General features: G+C 49.1%; 7 protein-coding genes across 7 annotated transcripts; 3 read left to right on the top strand and 4 right to left on the bottom strand.

Moving 5' to 3' along the window:
• Positions 1-881: 881 nt before the first annotated feature.
• Positions 882-3,266, top strand: BDP55DRAFT_772784 (ubiquitin fusion degradation protein UFD1-domain-containing protein; the record flags this gene model as incomplete). The annotated part of the gene is made up of 2 exons (XM_060581144.1): positions 882-1,991; positions 2,602-3,266. 2 exons carry the CDS (start codon positions 882-884, stop codon positions 2,830-2,832), a joined length of 1,341 nt encoding a protein of 446 aa, XP_060423899.1. The 3' UTR covers positions 2,833-3,266.
• BDP55DRAFT_680501 (uncharacterized protein) lies at positions 3,267-4,813 on the bottom strand. The gene is made up of 3 exons (XM_060576113.1): positions 4,046-4,813; positions 3,559-3,985; positions 3,267-3,508 (listed from the first exon to the last, which is right to left on the bottom strand). The coding sequence occupies exons 1-3, from the start codon at positions 4,347-4,349 to the stop codon at positions 3,463-3,465; spliced, it is 777 nt and encodes a 258-aa protein (XP_060423898.1). The 5' UTR covers positions 4,350-4,813; the 3' UTR covers positions 3,267-3,462.
• On the bottom strand, positions 4,800-6,497 carry BDP55DRAFT_720060 (uncharacterized protein; the record flags this gene model as incomplete). The annotated part of the gene is made up of 7 exons (XM_060578456.1): positions 4,800-5,370; positions 5,408-5,469; positions 5,550-5,629; positions 5,747-5,998; positions 6,025-6,119; positions 6,196-6,318; positions 6,374-6,497. The coding sequence occupies 7 exons, from the start codon at positions 6,495-6,497 to the stop codon at positions 4,850-4,852; spliced, it is 1,257 nt and encodes a 418-aa protein (XP_060423897.1). The 3' UTR covers positions 4,800-4,849.
• A 2,350-nt stretch (positions 6,498-8,847) lies between these two features.
• On the bottom strand, positions 8,848-10,813 carry BDP55DRAFT_680498 (histidine acid phosphatase). The gene is made up of 4 exons (XM_060576112.1): positions 10,520-10,813; positions 10,325-10,458; positions 10,115-10,263; positions 8,848-10,057 (listed from the first exon to the last, which is right to left on the bottom strand). The coding sequence occupies exons 1-4, from the start codon at positions 10,677-10,679 to the stop codon at positions 8,959-8,961; spliced, it is 1,542 nt and encodes a 513-aa protein (XP_060423896.1). The 5' UTR covers positions 10,680-10,813; the 3' UTR covers positions 8,848-8,958.
• Positions 10,814-11,791: 978 nt separating this feature from the next.
• On the bottom strand, positions 11,792-13,209 carry BDP55DRAFT_756909 (uncharacterized protein). Its single transcript, XM_060580770.1, has one exon. It carries the CDS (start codon positions 13,152-13,154, stop codon positions 11,955-11,957), a length of 1,200 nt encoding a protein of 399 aa, XP_060423895.1. The 5' UTR covers positions 13,155-13,209; the 3' UTR covers positions 11,792-11,954.
• Positions 13,210-15,424: 2,215 nt separating this feature from the next.
• Positions 15,425-16,488, top strand: BDP55DRAFT_563535 (uncharacterized protein; the record flags this gene model as incomplete). Its single annotated transcript, XM_060570252.1, has 2 exons — positions 15,425-15,726; positions 15,780-16,488. 2 exons carry the CDS (start codon positions 15,425-15,427, stop codon positions 16,486-16,488), a joined length of 1,011 nt encoding a protein of 336 aa, XP_060423894.1.
• Positions 16,489-17,356: 868 nt separating this feature from the next.
• On the top strand, positions 17,357-19,823 carry BDP55DRAFT_697845 (uncharacterized protein; the record flags this gene model as incomplete). Its single annotated transcript, XM_060577727.1, has 5 exons — positions 17,357-17,858; positions 17,933-18,147; positions 18,200-18,657; positions 18,748-19,296; positions 19,379-19,823. 5 exons carry the CDS (start codon positions 17,357-17,359, stop codon positions 19,821-19,823), a joined length of 2,169 nt encoding a protein of 722 aa, XP_060423893.1.
• Positions 19,824-19,910: the final 87 nt, after the last annotated feature.

The following is a 19,910-nucleotide window of genomic DNA, read 5'->3' as shown; positions in this document are numbered from 1 at the left end:
CAGCATGAGGTGTCAGGTTGCGTTGCAGTGGTTGAGTGCTAGTGATTCGGGATATGAGGCTTCTTGGCATCTGCACATCATGATTCAGCTTTATTTGGTATTGGTTGAGTGATATTGGTTCTGTTTTGGGGTTCTAAATGAGCGCGAAGGTCTTGATCAAGGGCGCGTGTGTAGAAGACTGTTGAACTAGCAATGTGCTAATGCCCTGCGTGCCAGTGTGGACTATAGTGTAGGTATTGACTGGTAATTGAGAAGGTCTGAGGATCTTCCTGTTTGGACTCTTGGAGTCTTGGTGGCTGGGCACTGTGAACCTGAAGTGTTTAGTAAGCGTCTTCGGCCTCGTCGCCCGGCCCAACCTGTACCCGGATCCGACTGTCTTGTCCCCTGGGCGGTGAGAGAGATAAGATTGTGGCGCGAGCTGACCGAGATGGGAACAGAGGTGTGTGGCGCGCGCCTGGGAGTCCGGTACTCGGCAATCTTCATGAGGCGTAAGGGCGGCGGCCCACATCATGTCGTCAGCGAGTCAACCTGGAACTTGTTGATTTTCGGTGGAATCTCGAAGAATCCCATCAGCCCGCTGATTCATCGCGGTGGTCGCCATGACACTTTCCACATAACATAACGCAAATCCAGCCTTGGAAACCACCTTGCCACAACCTGATGCCTCTCTACGGCTTAGTTTACCTCGACGTTCATCCACCGGCCATGCACAGATACAGCAATTCGACCAACACTTCTTGGAGCAGATAACGTGGTCGTTACCCCTCCACCCCACCTTACCCTGAGCAACGGGCGACGCGTCGAGCAACGAGAGTTACGAGAACTACGGTATTCGAGACTACCACCCGACTCCGACTCGAACAATACTCCGATACGCCAATATGGAGAGCGAACAACCCGAGTTGAAGTGGTCTGCACCATTTGCCGTCGTCCCTCCCATCAAATCCGCCTCTAGAGACTTGCGCGGTGACAAGATCCTGCTTCCCCAGTCTGCCCTCGAACAACTGCTTGCAGCGTCCCCGAGGCAACCCGCGCCCTCCAACTCGACCTTCACTTCCTACGATCCCTTCAATCCCTACGCGCGACAGCAGCAGAGTCTCTACCATGAAACTTCCCAGCAACTGCCGAATCCCTTGATGTTTCGGTTGGTGAATCAAAAGAATGGAAATGTGGTATACGCCGGCATCCGCGAGTTTTCCGCCGAGGAAGGGGAAATTGCGCTGGGCCCCTATCTCATGGATGCTCTAGGATTACTTCCTACCGACTTTTCTGACAAGCTTTCCACCAAACAGCCATCTGATGTGACCTTTGACATGGTCATGGACACTCAACCACAGTTGACGGTGCACGCCAAGCAACTACCCAAGGGCACTTATGTCCGCCTCAGACCCCTCGAAGCCGGCTACGACCCCGACGACTGGAAGTTGCTTCTCGAACGCCAACTGCGCGAAAGCTACACAACCCTCACAAAAAAGACAGTCCTGTCCGTTCGCGGTGTCAAGGGCGAAGATTTTAAGTTTTTGGTCGACAAATTCTTGCCAGAAGGCGACGGTATTTGCGTGGTTGATACAGATTTGGAGGTGGATATCGAGGCTTTGAATGAGGAGCAGGCCCGTGAAACTATGCGCCAGATCATGGCCAAAGCTCAGCCTGATACTGCCAATGGAAGCTCAAAAGGAGGCGAGATCGACGTATGGAAGCCTGCCAACGGCCAGGTCTTGCAAGGGGAATACGTCGATTACGAACTACCCTCCTGGGACCGCACCCGGCCCTTGACTATCGAGCTTTCCGAGCTCCCTCACCCCGATCGAATCGACCTATTTGTCAGTCCGAAATCATCACGACAGCGAGCACGACCACGGAACTCCGAGTACGTCTTTGGCAACTTCAATCCTGCCGAAGACGGCATCAAGTCCATCACGATACAACCCACCAATGTCGAAATTGAGGCTGCTGAGGAGCTTCTCATTTCAATCTATTGCTACCCGCTGGTAGGCGATGATCATGCTCCAAACCCGGCGCCTTTTCAACTCAGGGCCAGAGCTGAAGTTGGGGGAGGATCAGGAGATATGGCCCCCTCGGAAAACGCGGAGTCCAAGTCTCCTGATGAAGAGCAGTGTGAGAACTGTCTGCAATGGATTCCTAAGCGGACAATGGTCTTGCATCAGAACTTCTGTCTCCGGAATAACGTTTCCTGCCCGAAGTGCAAACGTGTCTTTAAGAAAGCCTCGGACGATTGGGACGCTCACTGGCATTGCGAGCACGATGACGCTTTTGGAGATTCACCGGCGAGCAAAGCCAAGCATGATGCCCTGCGTCATACTGAGCAGAAGTGTACTGGCTGTGATTACACTGCCCCGTCTCTCGTGGAATTGGCACTGCACCGCACAAGTGTCTGCCCTGGTAAACTCATTCTTTGCCAGTTCTGTCACCTCGAGGTACCGCAAGAGGGAGACCCTTTCAATCCATCGGCAGAAATGATTTTGTCAGGCTTAACTGCCCATGAGCTAGCAGATGGTGCGAGAACCACCGACTGCCACTTATGTGGTAAGATCGTGCGGATGCGAGATATGTCAGCTCATATGAAGCACCATGAATTAGACAAAGTCTCTCGAAGGAAGCCCGACACTTGTCGCAACATCAACTGTGGTCGAACCCTACATGGTGTTGGATCTGCTGGAGCTGTTGGTGCCGGAACAGCGATGGGCCAGGGACCTGGTAATGATCTTGGTCTCTGCTCCTTGTGCTTCGGCCCCCTCTACGTCAGCATGCACGACCCAGAAGGCAAAGCTCTCCGGCGACGCATCGAGAGAAGATACCTCAGCCAGCTGATGACGGGTTGTGGGAAAAAGTGGTGTGGAAACGAGTGGTGCAAGTCAGGGAGGACAAATCTTGGACTTGAAGCGAAGGGTGGCAGCGCGCAGGCCGCTCTTCCGCTTGTGAAGCCACTCGTGCAAAGTATTCCCGAATTGAAAGACCCCATGCACTTTTGTGTGGACCAGTCTTCACAACGACGGAGGAAACTGGCAGAAATGCTAGCGGGTGAGGGCGTATGGGAGTTTGAATGGTGCATTGCTGCATGTGAGGCAAGTACGGGAGATTTGGATAAATCGCGAGAATGGCTGAACAATTGGGCGCCTACTAGATAGAGAATGCGGAAGGCATCTAGCATTTTGGGGAGACATCGAGAGAAATTCACGGGCGTTAGCGGGTATAGAGCATTGTTGATACCACATAGACACGAAAAGGCGTATTTGAGACCGGATTCCCGGCGTTGAAAAAGATAATGACTACTCCCTCAGGATGAGACTAAGCACAACGGTTTACTGGCAAGAAAAGTCCGCAAATGGGAAAATCATGCTGTCCACCAATTCCGAGCGCCATGACCCTAACTGCACATCTGATTCAGATATCCTATGAGGTAGGGCGTAGAGACAGGCGGGAGATCAGTAGCTTGATGTACTAAAGAGGCTGATATCCGGCTGTAGACTGGCTGACATATGGCGGTCTTTCAAAGGTTAGCAAATTGCCTGTCCGTGGCTCTTGTTAAGATCTCACCTCATAAAATTACGCGCGCCAACGATGGCTGCCGCTCCGCCGGCATAAATGCCGAGGAGCCTACTCCAGCCAGCGTTGCCATAGGCAGATTGACCAACGGACAGCGCGATCAGGTCATAGACTAGACAACCTCCAAAGATCCAGTCACTGACGCTAGACAACAGCCCGAAGCCAACGCCGGTGAGAACCTTGATGGTGGTAGAAGGCTGCTGGTGGACGAAGTACGCCACCGAACCGTTGTGTAGAAGGTCCAAGACGCCGATGCCAGCGAACGTTTTGGCGACGACGTGGGTGAGAACAGAGTTGACAGACTTTGTGTTCATGGGCGGAAGACGATTGAATATGAAGTACAGCTGGGCAAGACTGTTGATGATGACAAAAATATTTGCAACCTTCAGGTCAGATTTGTTCCAGAAGATCATCCATGCTTTTGGAGATAGTTAGCGTCGCTCAAACGAAACAACATATAATAGACAGTGCCACTTACTGGCAATACAGAAATTTCCTATGGCATAGAAAGGCGCAAAGTCAACCATTGTGCCCACGTCGGGGGCCATGGGCTCTACTTTGGGGTCTGCTTTGTACAGGCGATAGAGCCAGGCAAGCTGAAACAGCTGTTGGGGGAAGAAAAACCCGGCAATGAAGAAAGGCTGAGGGGACCAGAACGATAAGTTGGCGTCGTGAACATCCTTCATGTTGGGACTGCTAAGCATGCCATAGTTTTGAGCTGCAAAGTCGACAGCGAAGGATAGCGGAGCCAACCATTTGGCGGTAGATAGTGAGACGCCCATATTGATGATGTTAGTCTTGCTAGCAATGTCGCACACAGAGACTTCTAGCAGCTTTGATATAGAAGCAAGATCCTACTGCGTCGTGGCCGTCAAATCGTGGTCGTGGAGGCGGTCTTATTGGTTTGAGAACGGTGATTTCCCAATGACGCTTGCAATTGGTGTGATGCGTCAGTGGTGTTGATGAACGACACAAAGCCTCGAACTCGGACACTTAGTAAGCCGAGCTCCAACGATCCGGTGATTTCGCAAAGGTTACAAGCTCATGACGCGGACTCCCTGTGAATTCTCCGTGCAACTGGCTGCTGCCTTTACCATTGAGTATCTTTCTCTACGTCATTGATTTTCGGTGGCTTGGGCAAAGCCGCCGGCAGAGACCCCATATTTCCCGACTTGTTCTGCTGCACGGTCCGCTCACTAGCTACGTCCGGGTCTCCACCCGACTCCCGCTCCAATTCGGATCCGACACGGCCATGATGCGTTTCTTGTTATGATTTCTATGTCTATTTGCTCTCACTTCTGACTTTCTCATTCAAATTTCCTGTAGGGAAGAACATCTCTTCGGGTATGCCGACTACATCTCCTGCATCGCGTTCCACGTCGTAGTCCAGCTTCAGGTCACGTTTCTGCAGATTGCCAATGCTATTGCCGTCATTACCAGCATTAGTGCGTAGCGTTTCTTGCGGACCCTCGCTTGCCGTGTCCGAAGCTTTGAGAGGCCGGCTCAGTACACTGAGAGGATACGTTAGGGTCCTACTAGTAGAATCTGACCCGATAGTGCAGTATCTCTCCTGGCCACTGCCACACTTCGATGGAAATCGTCGTTTTTGTCTCGTTTGACCAATGGTTTTAATGGCTCGTGGTGGCGTATCGATGCTAGGTATACCAAATGGCTGAGACAAGCATGGCAGTTTTTGGACAACCTTTCGTAAGGAGGGCACACATGAACAGACAATCAAGGTGCTGATCTCTGCTTCAGACCACAATATTGGTGTTGCAAGATCATCTTTGGCGGTTTTGTCAGCTACTAAGGATACGTCACTGGAATGGTAGTGGCCCACGTGTATCATCGATGCCCATCTCGGTAACGGAGTGCATACGGATAACAGAAATAGCGACAACTCTAAAGATTTGTCAGAGTGTTCTTTTGCGTTCGATTCTCTCCAAGCAAAGAGGGAAGCCTAATAGTAGTTCTGAACTCACAGTAGACCCAGTGACAACATGGCGATTAGTCCAAGTCTTTTCACGAGTGGCAGTTGTAAATTCCATAACGTAGGAATGGGCTGTATGAATAATATCAGGTCGGTACAGAGATTGAAGCCAAACTAAGATGTTCAACGGTCAGTTTGACGTCCTCTTTCACCTGTATGATGTGATCAGGATTGGGACTATTCACTCACTCCGCTCCACCAGAGAACAGGGAGGTCAAGACAACTCCCTTCCATGCCGACCGTCCAGGCTTTCGCGATCGGGTTACATTGGAATATTGGGATGAGGCTCTCTTCGATGGCCTGACAGCAGAGGAAGAGGATGATGGCCTTGTTCATCATCACCAGTCTTCTATCTGGCAGCATTCGTATGTAAAGAACGGCGAAGGACATCTTGGCAAGAGCCAGACCATAGCTGTACGTTGCCGAAGTCGCGATAGTCAACTTTTCCTCAAGTCAGCCACTGTAACCTGTCGGCCATAGAAGTGATTATGCACTTTGAGAAACTGCTCGTAGTCGGAAATATTGACATCTTGGTGATGTCTGCCAAATCCTGAATGGGTCGCTGTGCATGTTGGTTATCAGTGTTTGAAAGCCGCAACTTTTAGTTAATTGGAATGCTGTGGCCGAGGATTACTTACAGATCATAGTTGCAGTGAACATGGCCATCGCAAAAACCTGCAGATCATTACATGTTAAATCATGTTTGCGCACAGTACGTAAAGCCAAGTTAATTTTGCGCACCCAGCTAGCAGTAATAAGAACTGAACTATACGTTAGTAGTCTTGATTCAATTCCACTGCCTCAAACATCACATACCATCATCGAGGCCGCAAGTTCTGAGACTTGTTCTTACAGCCATCCGTATCGAAATAACCAAGGTGGTGACACATATCATGGCTACTGTCGAACCGATAAGCGCTTCTACCATACTATCCGCCATGGTACACGCTCTTGTGGCCACCGGCGAGGCTATGATATTTGCGACATGTGCCGCAACCAAATTCAATCCGCAAGGTTTCGAAGGCTCCTCAACGGTGGTCGGTACTTTACAGTTGAGAGAACGCCACTTCACTTTTGCAGAATCAAAAGTGTCTTAGTCTCAGCCCATGATTCTAGGCGCGTGGGATGATCATGAGATGGAATCTCAGGCGGATCGAAGAAATGCAGGTGAAAGGGCTCAGAAATTCGGCATCAGTGTTCCGGGCATCATATGACAAACAAGTGACATAAGAAGGCGCTGACGACTTTACTTATGAATGGCAGTGGGCTGGTCGAGCTGCAACAAGCGATGCTTGGTCCACGCAGCATCGCGAATTAACTTTTCCCAAGCCGGGCTTGAACTAGTCAGTTGCTCGCCATGTTTTAGACCCTATTCCAGGGTGGGTGGGCTATCACACGTGGACAGGTTGAGTCGAATAGCTTCTCTGCGTCAAGGCGGCCGCCGGAATTGTGCAAAAGCCAAATAATAGCTGAGAAGGTTGCTGCCAGAATCAGGTGATTTGGCAATGATAGTAGCAGCCTATGCAGGTGTTGCTTGATCGCGGCCTTTGATCTCCGGGATATGAACTAGGTCCGAGCACTCTTTCTCGAGGAACATGGATGCAAATGAGACCAATCCATCTTGTGAACTTCGAGGGGGAAATCAGACGCGAACTCAAAGGACCCCATTAGCGCGTGGTGAGAGTTCCATTCAAGCAACCCATCGCAAGCTTTTGCCTTTCATCATAAAGGCAAACTGTGAACGTGGTTGATCAAGTTTACAGCAAGCACATTACTCTAACGCCCCATCAACGTGGAATCTCTTGGCACCCACGTGCAAGTGACAACGGTCCCCGGTCGAAACGTATGGGAGTCCCGCGTTTTCAAGCAGAAGCTCGCAGTCAAACATGAGGCAGCAAAGGAATGAAACTTCAGCACGATAAATGTTTCTGCATGGATCAATGTGCGTCTACGTGACTCAAACACCATCATTAAGTTCACCCACGGCCCCGGTGCTCCAAAGGCTTTCGCGTCCGAAGGTGACTGAGGTCTGTACTTCACTGTGTGAGCATAGGACTGATGTATGGACTGACGGAGGATACTAGATGGAACATCTCGCTGCATTAGCACAGCAGTACAAACGATCGCAGAGCTGTAGCAACAGAACCATCTCTATCATATGCACGCTGTATAAATAATAGTCACAATTGCCATAGGGATTACATAGCTCACAAACACCAATCTGGTCTCGCTATCTCACGGCGATTACGATGTTAAAGTGCAAGAGGTGCGGGGAATGACGTCGGGATCATCGTCCGCGTTACGCTCTTTATCTGCTGAGACCGACTTCAAACGAGTAAGGGACAAAGCCTGACAGATAATGGATATGAGAGTGACGTAAAGAGGCAAGTAGGTAACAAAAAAAGTGATACACAGTACCACACCGAAGAACTACCACTTCCTCATACCCAGCAATCCCTACTTTAACCTGTTTTCGAGTTTTTAATGTTTTAAAAACTATAAAATATTCTACTTATCTTTTTTTATAATGATTTAAAAAAATCTTTAATATCGGTCTTTCTAAGCTGTTATATAATTAGTTAATCTTGAGGGTTTGGTAGGTGGTAGTGCGTATCACTTCTTTTTTTTGGCACCAGCCTGAGAGGTTTCCCCATAGCTTAAATGTAGCATAATACCTACGCTTGAATCGTGCTTGCAGATAGCGTTACGTGTGTGAGGTGATATATAAGCAGAACTTCTGTCTTCAAGTTGCGTAGGTCCCAGAAATCTGTCCCAGTGGTTTATTCGGGCGGGTCGGTGATGACAGTATGGTATGGGTTGAAGGAGAGAAGAGTGGGAAAGAAGCCAAAAATTTGGGAATAATAAATTTCACGGCTTGTTGACTCATTGATGCATGGCACCACTTTGTGGCGTAAGTACCTGCGTCTTCGGGTTGTGGCTGATGTGCTCTTTCGAATACAACGCTGGCCCGTCGAGGGCAGGAGAGCTCGAGTTTATGTGGACAGTGCTTACATCAAAAGAGTGTTACAAGATACTAACGTAGTGAGACCAGTCGAAGTGTCATGATCTATGAGGTTGAACTCAATCGGCGGGAAACCCGTCGACGCATTGCTATCCATGCCGACAACAGTCTATAGTTGACATATTGTTTCTTGATGCACAAAAAAGCTCTGAAGTTGCCTTGCCAACAGCAGTGAAAATGTTTTCCGGTTCTTGTCGGTCACAGGAACTCGTCAAGGAGAAGAGGATGTAGTTTGTACTCTGAGAGTACGCCTGTTTGAACAACAATATTTAATCGCGAGGAGTTTAATAAATAATACAAGAACTAAAGCTATTCTCCTTTCGTCGGGAAAAAAAAAAGGACGAGCCTGTCTGGGCTTTGATCCCAACTATCTTGGCCTTCAAGGAGCGACATGCCTTAACCAAGGACTGCTAAGATCGGTGTAGAAGCTTGCACCTTTAACCTTTGTCGGTGCTCCAGGTGTGGTAACATTGCAGTTCTGGATCCAGCTACCCTGATTCTCAAGCTTCGTGGCGATATATTGCTTGTAATCCTCCAGCGGACATGAAGAACCAGGGCCGCTATTGCAAGTGGGCATCGGGTAGACGGCGTCATTGAGACGAATGCGGATATAAGTCGCATTCTGGTTGTCTTGAATCGGAGGCGAGGGCTGTGTGCAGTTTGATCTTTGTGGAGTCCGTTGGGCGAAACGGGTAGAGTTGCCATTTGTACTGTTCCCAGCACCGACACAGTTCAATCTCTCAAATGCAATAGTTCCTCGCATTGTTGTGAAGCGAGAACTGACAAATGGACGGCTATCATCCTTATGCGTACTTGATAGAGGTTGCTGCTCGTCAAATACCCCAGAAGCCGCTACCAATTGATTGAGCTGTCCATCGTTGAGAAACGAGATGAGAAGCTTTGGCAAATTGAAGGTGCTCCCGTCTTCGCGCTTACCGGTTACCGAAGGCCCCTGGACAAGAATGTCCATCAAGGCGTTCAGATAAGGCGTCATCATGGTCTTGGGCACATCGGTACCAAGGCCAACCCCGTAGTAGTAGCGCAGGTCCTGGAAGTACTCATACTGGAGGAATTCTTCATCGGAAAAGATATCACACCAAGGTGAGAGACGGCCAGTGATCTGACTCTCGAACCCGCAAAGGTAGGGTATTTGCGACACGTCACTTTGCGTGAGTGTGAGGTTTCCATCGATGAGTGCTTGCAAGCGGGCCAGAATTGGAGGTATGTAGACGTTGTTCCATGCAGTCACGTACTCACCTCCCTCGGTATCTTTGAAAGCCGGGCACATGTCAGAGGGCGCCAATGAGTCGCCAATGCCAGCGGTAAAACCTCGAGATGTCACGGAAACAATGTCGCCAAGCAAGGTGGCATTGGTTCCTAGGAAACCACGGACAAACAACTTGGCAGTCTGTAGGACCCGAGAATAGTTGTTGGCCCAGACCATGAAGTCTTCTCCTTCAGTGTACAGGTCCGGATACCTGACACAATTAGCATAGCCCTTTCGTGGTACTTGGATTCCATCTAGCAGAACTTACCTGGTTCGCAAGGTATATCCAAGATCGTGGGCCTCTTTATAACCCGTTGGACTCAAGTTTGCAATTTGAGATGATGAATTGGTTAGGGCTGTTTGCCATCGGGGTAGAAAGCTTAAGCTGCCAGAAGCAGTGTAGTTTCCGGCGTGGAACTGGACGCAATGGTTTCAGCTATGAGCGAACATGCCTCAGATGCTAGTCAAATAAACTGACCCGTTCCTGCATTGAAACCCAGCCATTGTAAGCGCCAGTGTCTGGGTATCTTGATCCATGCCGAGACACATACGCTGCTTGGTCAACATAACAGTTTTCCGGGATTTCGGATGAGATCCCGTTGACATTGGGCCCTGAAGAGTCACTGAATGTAAGCGGAGCTGCACAGCCAAAACGAAGGTTGAATCATCGTACCTGCAAACCAGGGCCCATTTGCGCCTAGGTGTTCAAGAGGATGTTCAGCAGTTTCACTGGCCGGCAAGTTGATGTCTTGAACTGGCGCAAGAAGTCTTGAATTCCCCTCAACCAGCATTGCCGCGAGGCATACCAGACCGAGCTTGATGGGTGCCATCATGATTTCTTTTTCTTGTGCTGCGCGACAGGAGATATTTTGATTCGACGTAGGCTGTCAATTCCTCATTATATGCAATCTCATTTAGCCATCGGCCCGGTCATTACCGGCCACGTGCTCTTATCATGTTGTTTACATTCAATCGTCTTGCGTGGGCCATTGCACCCATTCGGGCAGGGTATCATTGGCATCACCAGACACGTGATGAATAGATTAATGTGATTCGACAGCGAAGACGAGGTTGTGGGGAGCAAACGGGGATGGAATCCCAGAAAAGACGTTTTCTCCGTACGTACTTCCACTAGCGTTGCCGACGACCCTTACCCCCCCAGCCTCTGAGCCTGTTCCTGGAGACACCACGACAAATAATGAACAGAAGGAATTCTTTGTAGACCTGGTCTCTTGAAGGAAGTCCTATTGACATTCACGTCTCGGTATGTCAGAATATGTCTCAACCAGAGCACATGGAGCCACTCCGCTGTTCACTTAGTAATATGAAAGAGCGAACGCGTCACACGTGATTATCTCTAGAAGTTCGAAGTCATAGTAATCACAGTGACTTTCGAAAAGCTAAACAACAATTTAGATAGCAGTCGGATAATTGTTTGCCAAATTATCGGAGGGCGACTACTTTAGATGGGTGAGATGGAGAAAGAGGAGTGAGAGGCAAAGAGCCATTCTAACTGATGTATTGAGAGCGATTTAGACGACTATGCCGTTGAGATTGGGAACGGATTGAAACTCCGATGGAAATCAAGTATCAAGTTGAAAGTTAGCCAGGAACATCCGTAGTGAGTGGCGATCCAGTATATTGATACATGCTATAATACAATGATACAAAGCAACTCAAAACAGAGCAAACAGTCCTACAAAACTCTCTACTAAAACTCTTGCCCAGTTGATCAGATAGCGTCGCCTTGGCCGGTTTCAGTTGATTTGAGCAAGTCACGAGCTTGCTGAGCAATGAAGACGTGGTCTTTCCGAACGTGATTGCAAACGCGCGCACTGTGCATCAGCCCACAATGATTTCCATATTGGATGAGCTTGGAGAAATGCTCCTCAATGTACCGCATTGAATCGTTGAGTGATTCCCAAGATAAGGTAACGTAAGGAGTGGATGTTGAATATGTTTGAATTGTCCCGATGCCTTTGAATACTGACTCCGGTTTCTCAGAGCTAAAACTAGAACTCGTGGGAGAGCTTGTAAGAGGAAGATTATGATCCTACCCGTCAATTGATAATCTGCGAACAAAACTCCCTGCTTCAGCTCGCTATTTTCTACGTATGCCATGTGGGTATATCCACCACACCATTGGCAACGTAGTTGTAGCAATCCCCAGAGCAGCCAATATTCCCTCCATTGGTGAGGAGAAGTTTAGGGCTTCCATTGGAGGCGTCAGACCCAGGCGTCGTAATAATCCGAAGTTCTCGGGAGTAAGCTGACCACTGCCCGACGTCGACTACCTTCCAACCGCTTGGATCGACAGCATCGCTATTCACAAAAACCTCTTCCCGACTGTTTCCATTGGCGATGAAAACACCACTCGTGCCATTTGTTCCAGGCTCTGCAGTCCAGATAACGAATGGGCTCCCATTGGGGTTCAGCTGGCCGTCGCCAGGAATAATGGGCCGTAGATCGGCATCACCAAAGGTTAGGGGAGAGTCGGAGACTTTGTAGTAGACCGGGCACCCGCTAGCGATAGGACCGCCACAGTATTCAAAAGTCATGACAAACTTTTGTGAGATGGGGCTATGTGCCACCGTAGCCATGCCGGGCCGTACTCCAGCATCCGCCTGGGCGACGTCATCAACTTCATTGCTCCATTGGCGGAGGTCCGTGGTTGTCTTGTGAGAGAGCTTTTGGTTGTGATCGGGATCGACTTGAGTGGAATAATAACACACAAGCTCCCCATCATGCATCAACAAGAAAGGCTCCCAGACTGCCTTGTTCCCCCGGGAGACTGTTTCTGGGCCAGGGCCGTAAACTATATGGCTGACAAATGTCCATGCTCTTCCCTGATCGATGCTGGCATACAGATCAATGTAAGCCTGTGAGAGGTTGCGTGGTGTAGAGACACCGGCCAGGAGAATAGTGCCTTGCGGAAACCCCCCAAATGGCTGCGGAAGCTCGTAGAAGAATGGCTGGTACCAAATTCCCCAGCCATTGACCTGATCTTCGACTCTGGAGAAGGAACTAAGTGAGGCCCCGCCATCTTCGGACTTGTAGATAGGAAAGTAAGTCAAAGCTGCCACGGGGTCATAGTCCTCCCAAGAGAGAAGGATGGAATGATCAGCCAGTTGAAGAGTTCGGCCGTAAAGAGTTCTCCAGCTAGTTGCAGTCTGCTCGGGATAGAACACGCCATTGTTGTTGAAATTACTCCATGGCTGAGGGACGGAATTCTTTGATATATGGGCCGCCAAGCTCACAGTGGCCGAAATGGCAACAGTAAAAGCCTGACTGGTAAAAAAGCCCATCATTGGATAGAAAAGAGTTTTCCAACAATGTGATAAATAAAGAGGTTTGAGTTGTGATAGATGTTGGTCAGAAGACTTATGAGATTTTTGCTGAATAGAGAGGTCAAGCTTTCGAGAAAATCATAGGATGTTATATATCCGAGCTCACAATGGTCGTATACTGTGATACGACATTACTACCACGAAAGCTATTGTTGTGGAGGATATAGAACCGGGTCTTTCTCAAAGAGGAAACTGGGCCCGTTGTTAGAATCAGAGGCTTCCCCCAATTCCAAGAAATTTGAATGGAGGGAAAAGGCTTGCAGTTGGAGACCCAAGCCAATTTTCAGGGCTTGCGGCGTAAGCACCAATCAGCGCCATTGTTTTCCGACGATTGGATCTCGTCACTCGTATCTACTTTTGTTAACCAAAGACTTAGTCCCGGTAGATGGATCTACCTTTGATCGACAGCGGGCAAACGAAGTCCTCCATCGTCTGCATTAGCTTCTCGGCCACTGTAGTGAACACATCGACATGGCAGTCAATGAGAAAAGCGCATTCCCGATGCCGGTGTCGCTAGGATGTTTCGCTTGTCGCGATCCGATCACAGAGCATGTGCCCTTTAATTGACGCCCGGTGCTATTTGGTGAGTTCATTCTTCGTCAATCATGATCATACATGGCATTGAAGCATTCCAAACGAGTAATACCTCTCATGGTCACAAACTGCAACGGAATGGTGCAAGCTGTCTTGCCACCTACATCGCGCCGAGCGACATGTACTTACTCCCAACCCCAAAGGGTTCCTCTTGGAATCACACGAAACGAGTTTGAGAGCTATCTTTACAACCTCATAAACTTGTGAGGCTCTTTCTTCGACGGACAAGCTCAATGAGAAAAGCCCTTGCCTTAGAAGTTCAAATGCTTTGGTGCCAACGTGAGTCTGTAGAACGAATATTTTTCTGCAGAAACGGCACATCAGCTACGGTAAAACTGTTTTCCTACGCCTCAACGGGCATTGTCGATACACGTCAGTGGTCTCAAACTGCAAATTCGTTGTTTTCAACACCGAGGTATGACTAGACTTAGTTGATTACTGATGACTTCATTATTCATAGAAATCGATGTTTTTGGGTGAAACGAGAAAAGCAGAAAGTGTCTGGCATTGTATTCAGGTCTTTTCTCCGACTCTTATAAAGTAGCGAGATTCCAGAAGCAAGAGTTGGGAACTTCTGCTATATGCGACATGCGAGCTTCTAGGGGAAAATGGAAACAGGGGTGTGACCAAAAGTCTGACCGCCTCTCCAGTGTCTTCTAATAAGCTAAGTGACAACTTACGTTACATGTATGTACCTCTGGATGGGTTGGATCTTTTGAAATGGTGATACTTTCGGAATATTAAAATCCAACGAGCAAGAAATGAGTGCCCTGGTGATTACATGAGGGCAATCACCTAAGGGCCTTCGCTTCTTCAGCTGATGTTAAATTGTAAAGAGCGCAGGCCTGATGATAGTGATTGCACCGTTGCTATCTCACCAAGTAGTCGGCAGAATATGGGTAACCACGTGAACAAATCAAGAACGATTGGTGTGGTCAAAGATGACAGAGAGCATGCGGAAGTGCACTACCCGACATCGTCGGGAAACCGGAAGGCTGGGGTTAGCTCAGTCATCACAGTACTCCCGAGCGGCTAGATACGGAGATGCTGCACATGTTAAATCTTTCGGCTACGGACTAATATCAGGAAAGCGTTTCGTTTCGGCTAGGAGGGGGTCAGCATCGCCCAGGGCCACCATCGGCTAAGGTATACTACTTGAGAGGGCCTAGGAATGAGAAGGTGCGGGAGTCGTATCCGCTTTGAGACCGCACTGTGTAGATCACACCTTGGCCGTAGTGGGCAGATGTACATATCCGCTACACACGTAAGGTAGTAATAGTGAAAGGACATTAGCCTTTCCGTAGTTCTGGTACAGACTGAGTGCACTCTGTTCCGATGCATGTGGTGGGATGAAACTCAGCGGCCCGGTACGCGACAGTGCGCTTTGCTCGAGTCTGAATTTAACGGATGAGGATGGCCATTGATTGGTGATAGACACGACTCTCTCTGTGTCTACTAGGTATATCGACTTGAGATATAAACACTCATCGAGCCCCAAGAATCCCTTAGTTGCGGAACATTCTGCACTCTTTCGTTACTTCGACTGCCCGCTCCATTCGCTCCCCCAAGCTTCTTATTCTACCACAGAAGCAGCCAAATTCCCTTTGCTTTACTTGTAACCCCGCAAATCCTCCATCATGCTCGGGAAAATTGCGCTCGAGGAAGCTTTTGCTCTCCCACGGTTTCAAGAGAAGACACGCTGGTGGGCAGGACTTTTTGCTATAGACCCAGAAAAGCACGCGGCTGAAATCTCCGATGTTGCGGACATTCGGCTGAACTACATGGATAAACACGGAGTTGGGTTCACCATCCTATCGTACACAGCACCTGGGATTCAGGACATCTGGGACCCCAAGGAAGCGCAGCTATTGGCCAAAGAGATCAATGATTACATTGCTCCCGAGGTTAAGAAGCACCCTGAACGGTTCGGCGCGTTTGCGTGAGTCACCTACCTCTGAATAGCAAGTAATCAGTCTGGCTAACCTACGCTAGAACCCTTTCCATGCATAACCCCAAGGAAGCTGCAGAAGAGCTAAGACGATGTGTGACTGAGTATGGCTTTTTGGGCGCCCTTGTCAACGATACTCAGCGGGCAGGCGCTGATGGCGACGATATGATCTTCTATGACGGACCAGAGTGGGACATTTTCTGGTCTACAGTGACTGAACTCGATGTGCCTTTCTACCTGCACCCGAGAAATCCCACCGGAACTATTCACGAAAAGCTGTGGGCAAAGCGCTCGTGGCTCATTGGACCTCCGCTGAGCTTTTCGCAAGGAGTCAGTCTGCACGTCCTTGGAATGGTCACGAACGGTGTTTTCGATCGCCATCCCAAGCTCCAGATTATTTTGGGTCACCTAGGAGAGAAAATCCCATTCGACATGTGGCGCATCAATCACTGGTTCGAGGATGTCAAGAAGCCACTGGGGCTGTCTTGCAAGCGAACGATCCGCGAGTACTTTGCAAGCAACTTGTGGATCACGACCAGTGGACATTTTTCCACCACAACTCTTCAGTTCTGCATGGCTGAAGTAGGTGCGGACCGCATATTGTTCTCGATTGATTACCCTTTCGAGTCTTTCTCGGATGGATGCGATTGGTATGATGCTCTTCCCATCAACGATAACGACAAGAAGAAGATTGGGCGGGACAATGCCAAGCAACTCTTCAAGCTGCCGGGGTTCAAGGACAGCGAGGCGTAGAATCAGTTTAGCATGTGTCTTTGTAGGTCGGAATAAATATGTGGAGGCTTGAGCGAGTTAGCAAACATCGTGATGCTTATTGTCACGAGCTATGGCACGCAGCAATGGGCATATGAAGTGGGTTAAAGTGGCTTGAAGTAACCCATCTAGAATGAGCACATGAGAGCAGTCTATACGTAGTATACTAAGTGACAGTGATATCCACGTGAGAAAGCACGTGGAAAGGTGCTTGACAAGTGCTGATACCATTCCTGTTTCGTGACACTTATCAAGCCTAAGAATATTAAATTCGCAATGTTCTGTGACTCTGTGACAAATAGCGGGTAGCTGGAAAGCAATCCCAGACTCGTGACTTCATTACTGATGTGATGTTTGTTGGCCTCTCACATACGGATGTTGCAGAACATATTACTTCTCGCTCACTAGAACATCAAGTTTACTCGAAATTGACAATGGTATATAAGTGGAATCAGTTTCTAAAAAAGCTACTACTATGTACATATAATTCTTCCCGCTGGTGAGAAATCACATGACGAGCTCGAGGTCATGGCGTGTCAAGTGCGGTTTCTGGGGCAGCTGACCAGTAATTACTAACTCTTTCGTGTCGCACTTACATCGGAAGCCATTTAGGAACTTCCGAAAGGGGCATTGTGAGCGGGGGTGGGGACGCGGGGTTCGGGGTACAGGGTCCGGGAGCCGGCAACCGATGTGCCTATGTACTGCAGTCAGAAACTCTCTCTTATCAGCTGCTCCACACAACGGGCGGCAATGTTGACTTGGACTGACTGATCTCGGATCACTTGAGAGAAGGCTTACGCATCTTCATCTCTCGACGATAGTCTTACACATTGATGCTCTTCGTACAATTATGCCTCGCCCCAAAGTTCCTGAAAGCCAGCGTCAGCGTGCTGCTGAGGCCTGTAGGTTCTGCCGCGAAGCCAAGAAAAAGTGCAGCGGCACTGCACCCTGCAACCAATGTGTTCGTCGTGGTCTCGAACCAGACTGTCGCATGACGTACTTACCCCGGGGTTCAAGAACGAAGAAACCCTCAACTATGAGGGCTACTAATGCTGCTGGGCGAAGATCACGCGCATCCTTGGAGCACAGTTCCATTACAGTGGCAACAAACCCTCTCGGGTTATCGAGGACTCGGTCAAGACGTCACGATGACATTGACATTGAACAATCTCCAAACCCATTCCCAATGTCTCCTTCACTCTCACAACAAGAATCCGAAGAAACTAGTAATGATGCGCGTCAAAGTCCCATGTCACCTTCTCGCGAAACTCAAACGGTAGAGGACTCTCGGGCTGAATCCTCTTTACTGGCCAATCCAAGTAGATTACTACGGAGTGTACATGGCGAACAAGGTAGGCAGTTGTCGGGTGGCTATCTTGTCCTACTAGTGCACTATCAAGATTGCTGACCTTCAACGTACACATAGTATTTGTTGGAGGCGCTGCAGCAATCTCGTTTCTTCAAACCGTTCGCCAGGTTGTAGTTCGGCAGATTGGCCCCTCACCATTCTCTCACAACGATGGAATGGAGACGATGCTCGAGGCCGAGTCTCCGGAGGCAAGACGGTCGATCTTATCAGAGGAGGCAGTGGACTTGGGCGATCAGCGACGACTTGATTATTTGAACTGTTACTATACAATTGTAAGAGGCTCACCTTACTCAAACTTGGTCATGACTAAGTATAATGCCACAGACAGAAGGTCTCATTAATATTCTGGACTCTGATGACCAAAAGGAACTATTGTGCCCAACTGACAGCATCTCTGTTGGAGTTGCATCGCCTGTTGAAGCCGATCAATCCACTGGCAAGGCAGCTTGGCCATCTGAACATTCACCGCACCTCTCAGATGCCATCAGAGACATGGTAATGGCTATAGGCGCGCAGTGCAGCAGCGCGCAAGAAGCTCAAGATCACAGCTTTGCATTTTTTCGCAAGGCACAGCGACAAGCTTTTTCCGGGCTACTAGAAGACCCAGACTTGGACATGGTCAGAGTCTTCTTGCTCATGGCCTTCTATATGCTGGGAAATTGCCGCAGAAACACTGCGTACATGTACACATCTATCGCTGTAAGGGCTGCTATCGCACTTGGCCTTCACAGTCAGACAATGTATACATGTGAGCCCAATGCCCATCAGTGTGGGCTGTTGAAGTAAGTCGTTCCGAGAGCAGCAAATCTCCACACCACATCAACGAATTCTTGTGCGTGTTGAACCTCGCTTACGTTCACAACACTGTATAGATCGAGGGTCTGGATAAGTGTTAGAATCCTAGACAAGCTTGTTAGCTCTCTCTTGGGCCGGCCAGCAGCCACGGCAGGAACGGAGGCTAGGCCGCCAGTTGGAGACATGGCACCCGATTGCAACTACGGATCAAAGTATCTTGTTGCAACATGTGAAATTGTCGGAATCATCAACGATATCAATAACACCCTATATCATGGCAAAGATATTACGATTCTCGTCGTGGAACAGCTTCTGGTCAACATTGATGGCTGGAGAAGGGATCTCCTCATGCCTTTAGAATGTGCGAAACAACCTGAAGTTTTGCGGGGATCCGTCGAGGCCAACCGAGTGGCCGTTGCCAAGATCCACGTATCTTGTCTATATTACTTCTCTGTCACACTGGCAACACGGCCGATATTCATTTCATCCCTCAACAGTCAAGCAGGGAACAAGATTCACCATCCACCGCTGGCTGCGGCTTGTATCGAAGCCGCCGTGTATCTGGCACAGACTTGTGCTGATGCTCTGAAGGCTGGCTTACTCGAGAGAAGCATGTGCATCCTGAAGTATGGTTCAAGTTTCTTGGTCTCAGCATTTGCTTCCTTCCAGCAAGATCCATCCTGAAATAATGCTAACACTCCCTCCCAGAGCTTTAGTGTTTTCTGCGGGACTGATCCTCGGCGTGGAATGCTTCGCAAAGGTCAGCACCGACCTTGAGACCGATAAAGCATTCCAAGGAGCCATGGATGTTTTGACTTTTCTGGCTGGCCAAAGCCCACAAGCCGCGCATTATTTAGAGATATTGACGTCGTTGGCAACCGCCATTGCAGAGCGTCGCTCGAAGTCCAACAATGTTGAAAGCAGTCGATATGTTTCAAGGCTTTTCAACATCGAAAGCCTAGGACACGTAAGCGGTAATAACCAGGAGGGATTTGCAGAGCGTGAGCCGTCCTGGGCTCCGAATCGAACAGTGACTGAACAAGGACCCTTTGACGTTTGGCCTGGGGCTGACGGGGGGTTATTGAACTGGAGTGAGCTCCAGTTTGACGACAGCGATCTACATATTGACTGGCAAAGCTTGGGTGTAATTTGAAACTGCAGAGGAAGTTTTACAGTTGCTTCCCTAAAAAGGGAATGTGGAGGAGAGGTAATTTCCAAATACTGTGGGCATTTAAGCCAT

Source organism: Colletotrichum godetiae, assembly GCF_030913485.1.
Source record: "Colletotrichum godetiae strain CBS 193.32 chromosome Unknown BDP55scaffold_64, whole genome shotgun sequence".
NCBI lineage: Eukaryota > Fungi > Ascomycota > Sordariomycetes > Glomerellales > Glomerellaceae > Colletotrichum > Colletotrichum godetiae.
The sequence above is the reverse complement of the archived record's forward strand: the minus strand, read 5'-3'. Positions and strand labels throughout refer to the sequence as shown.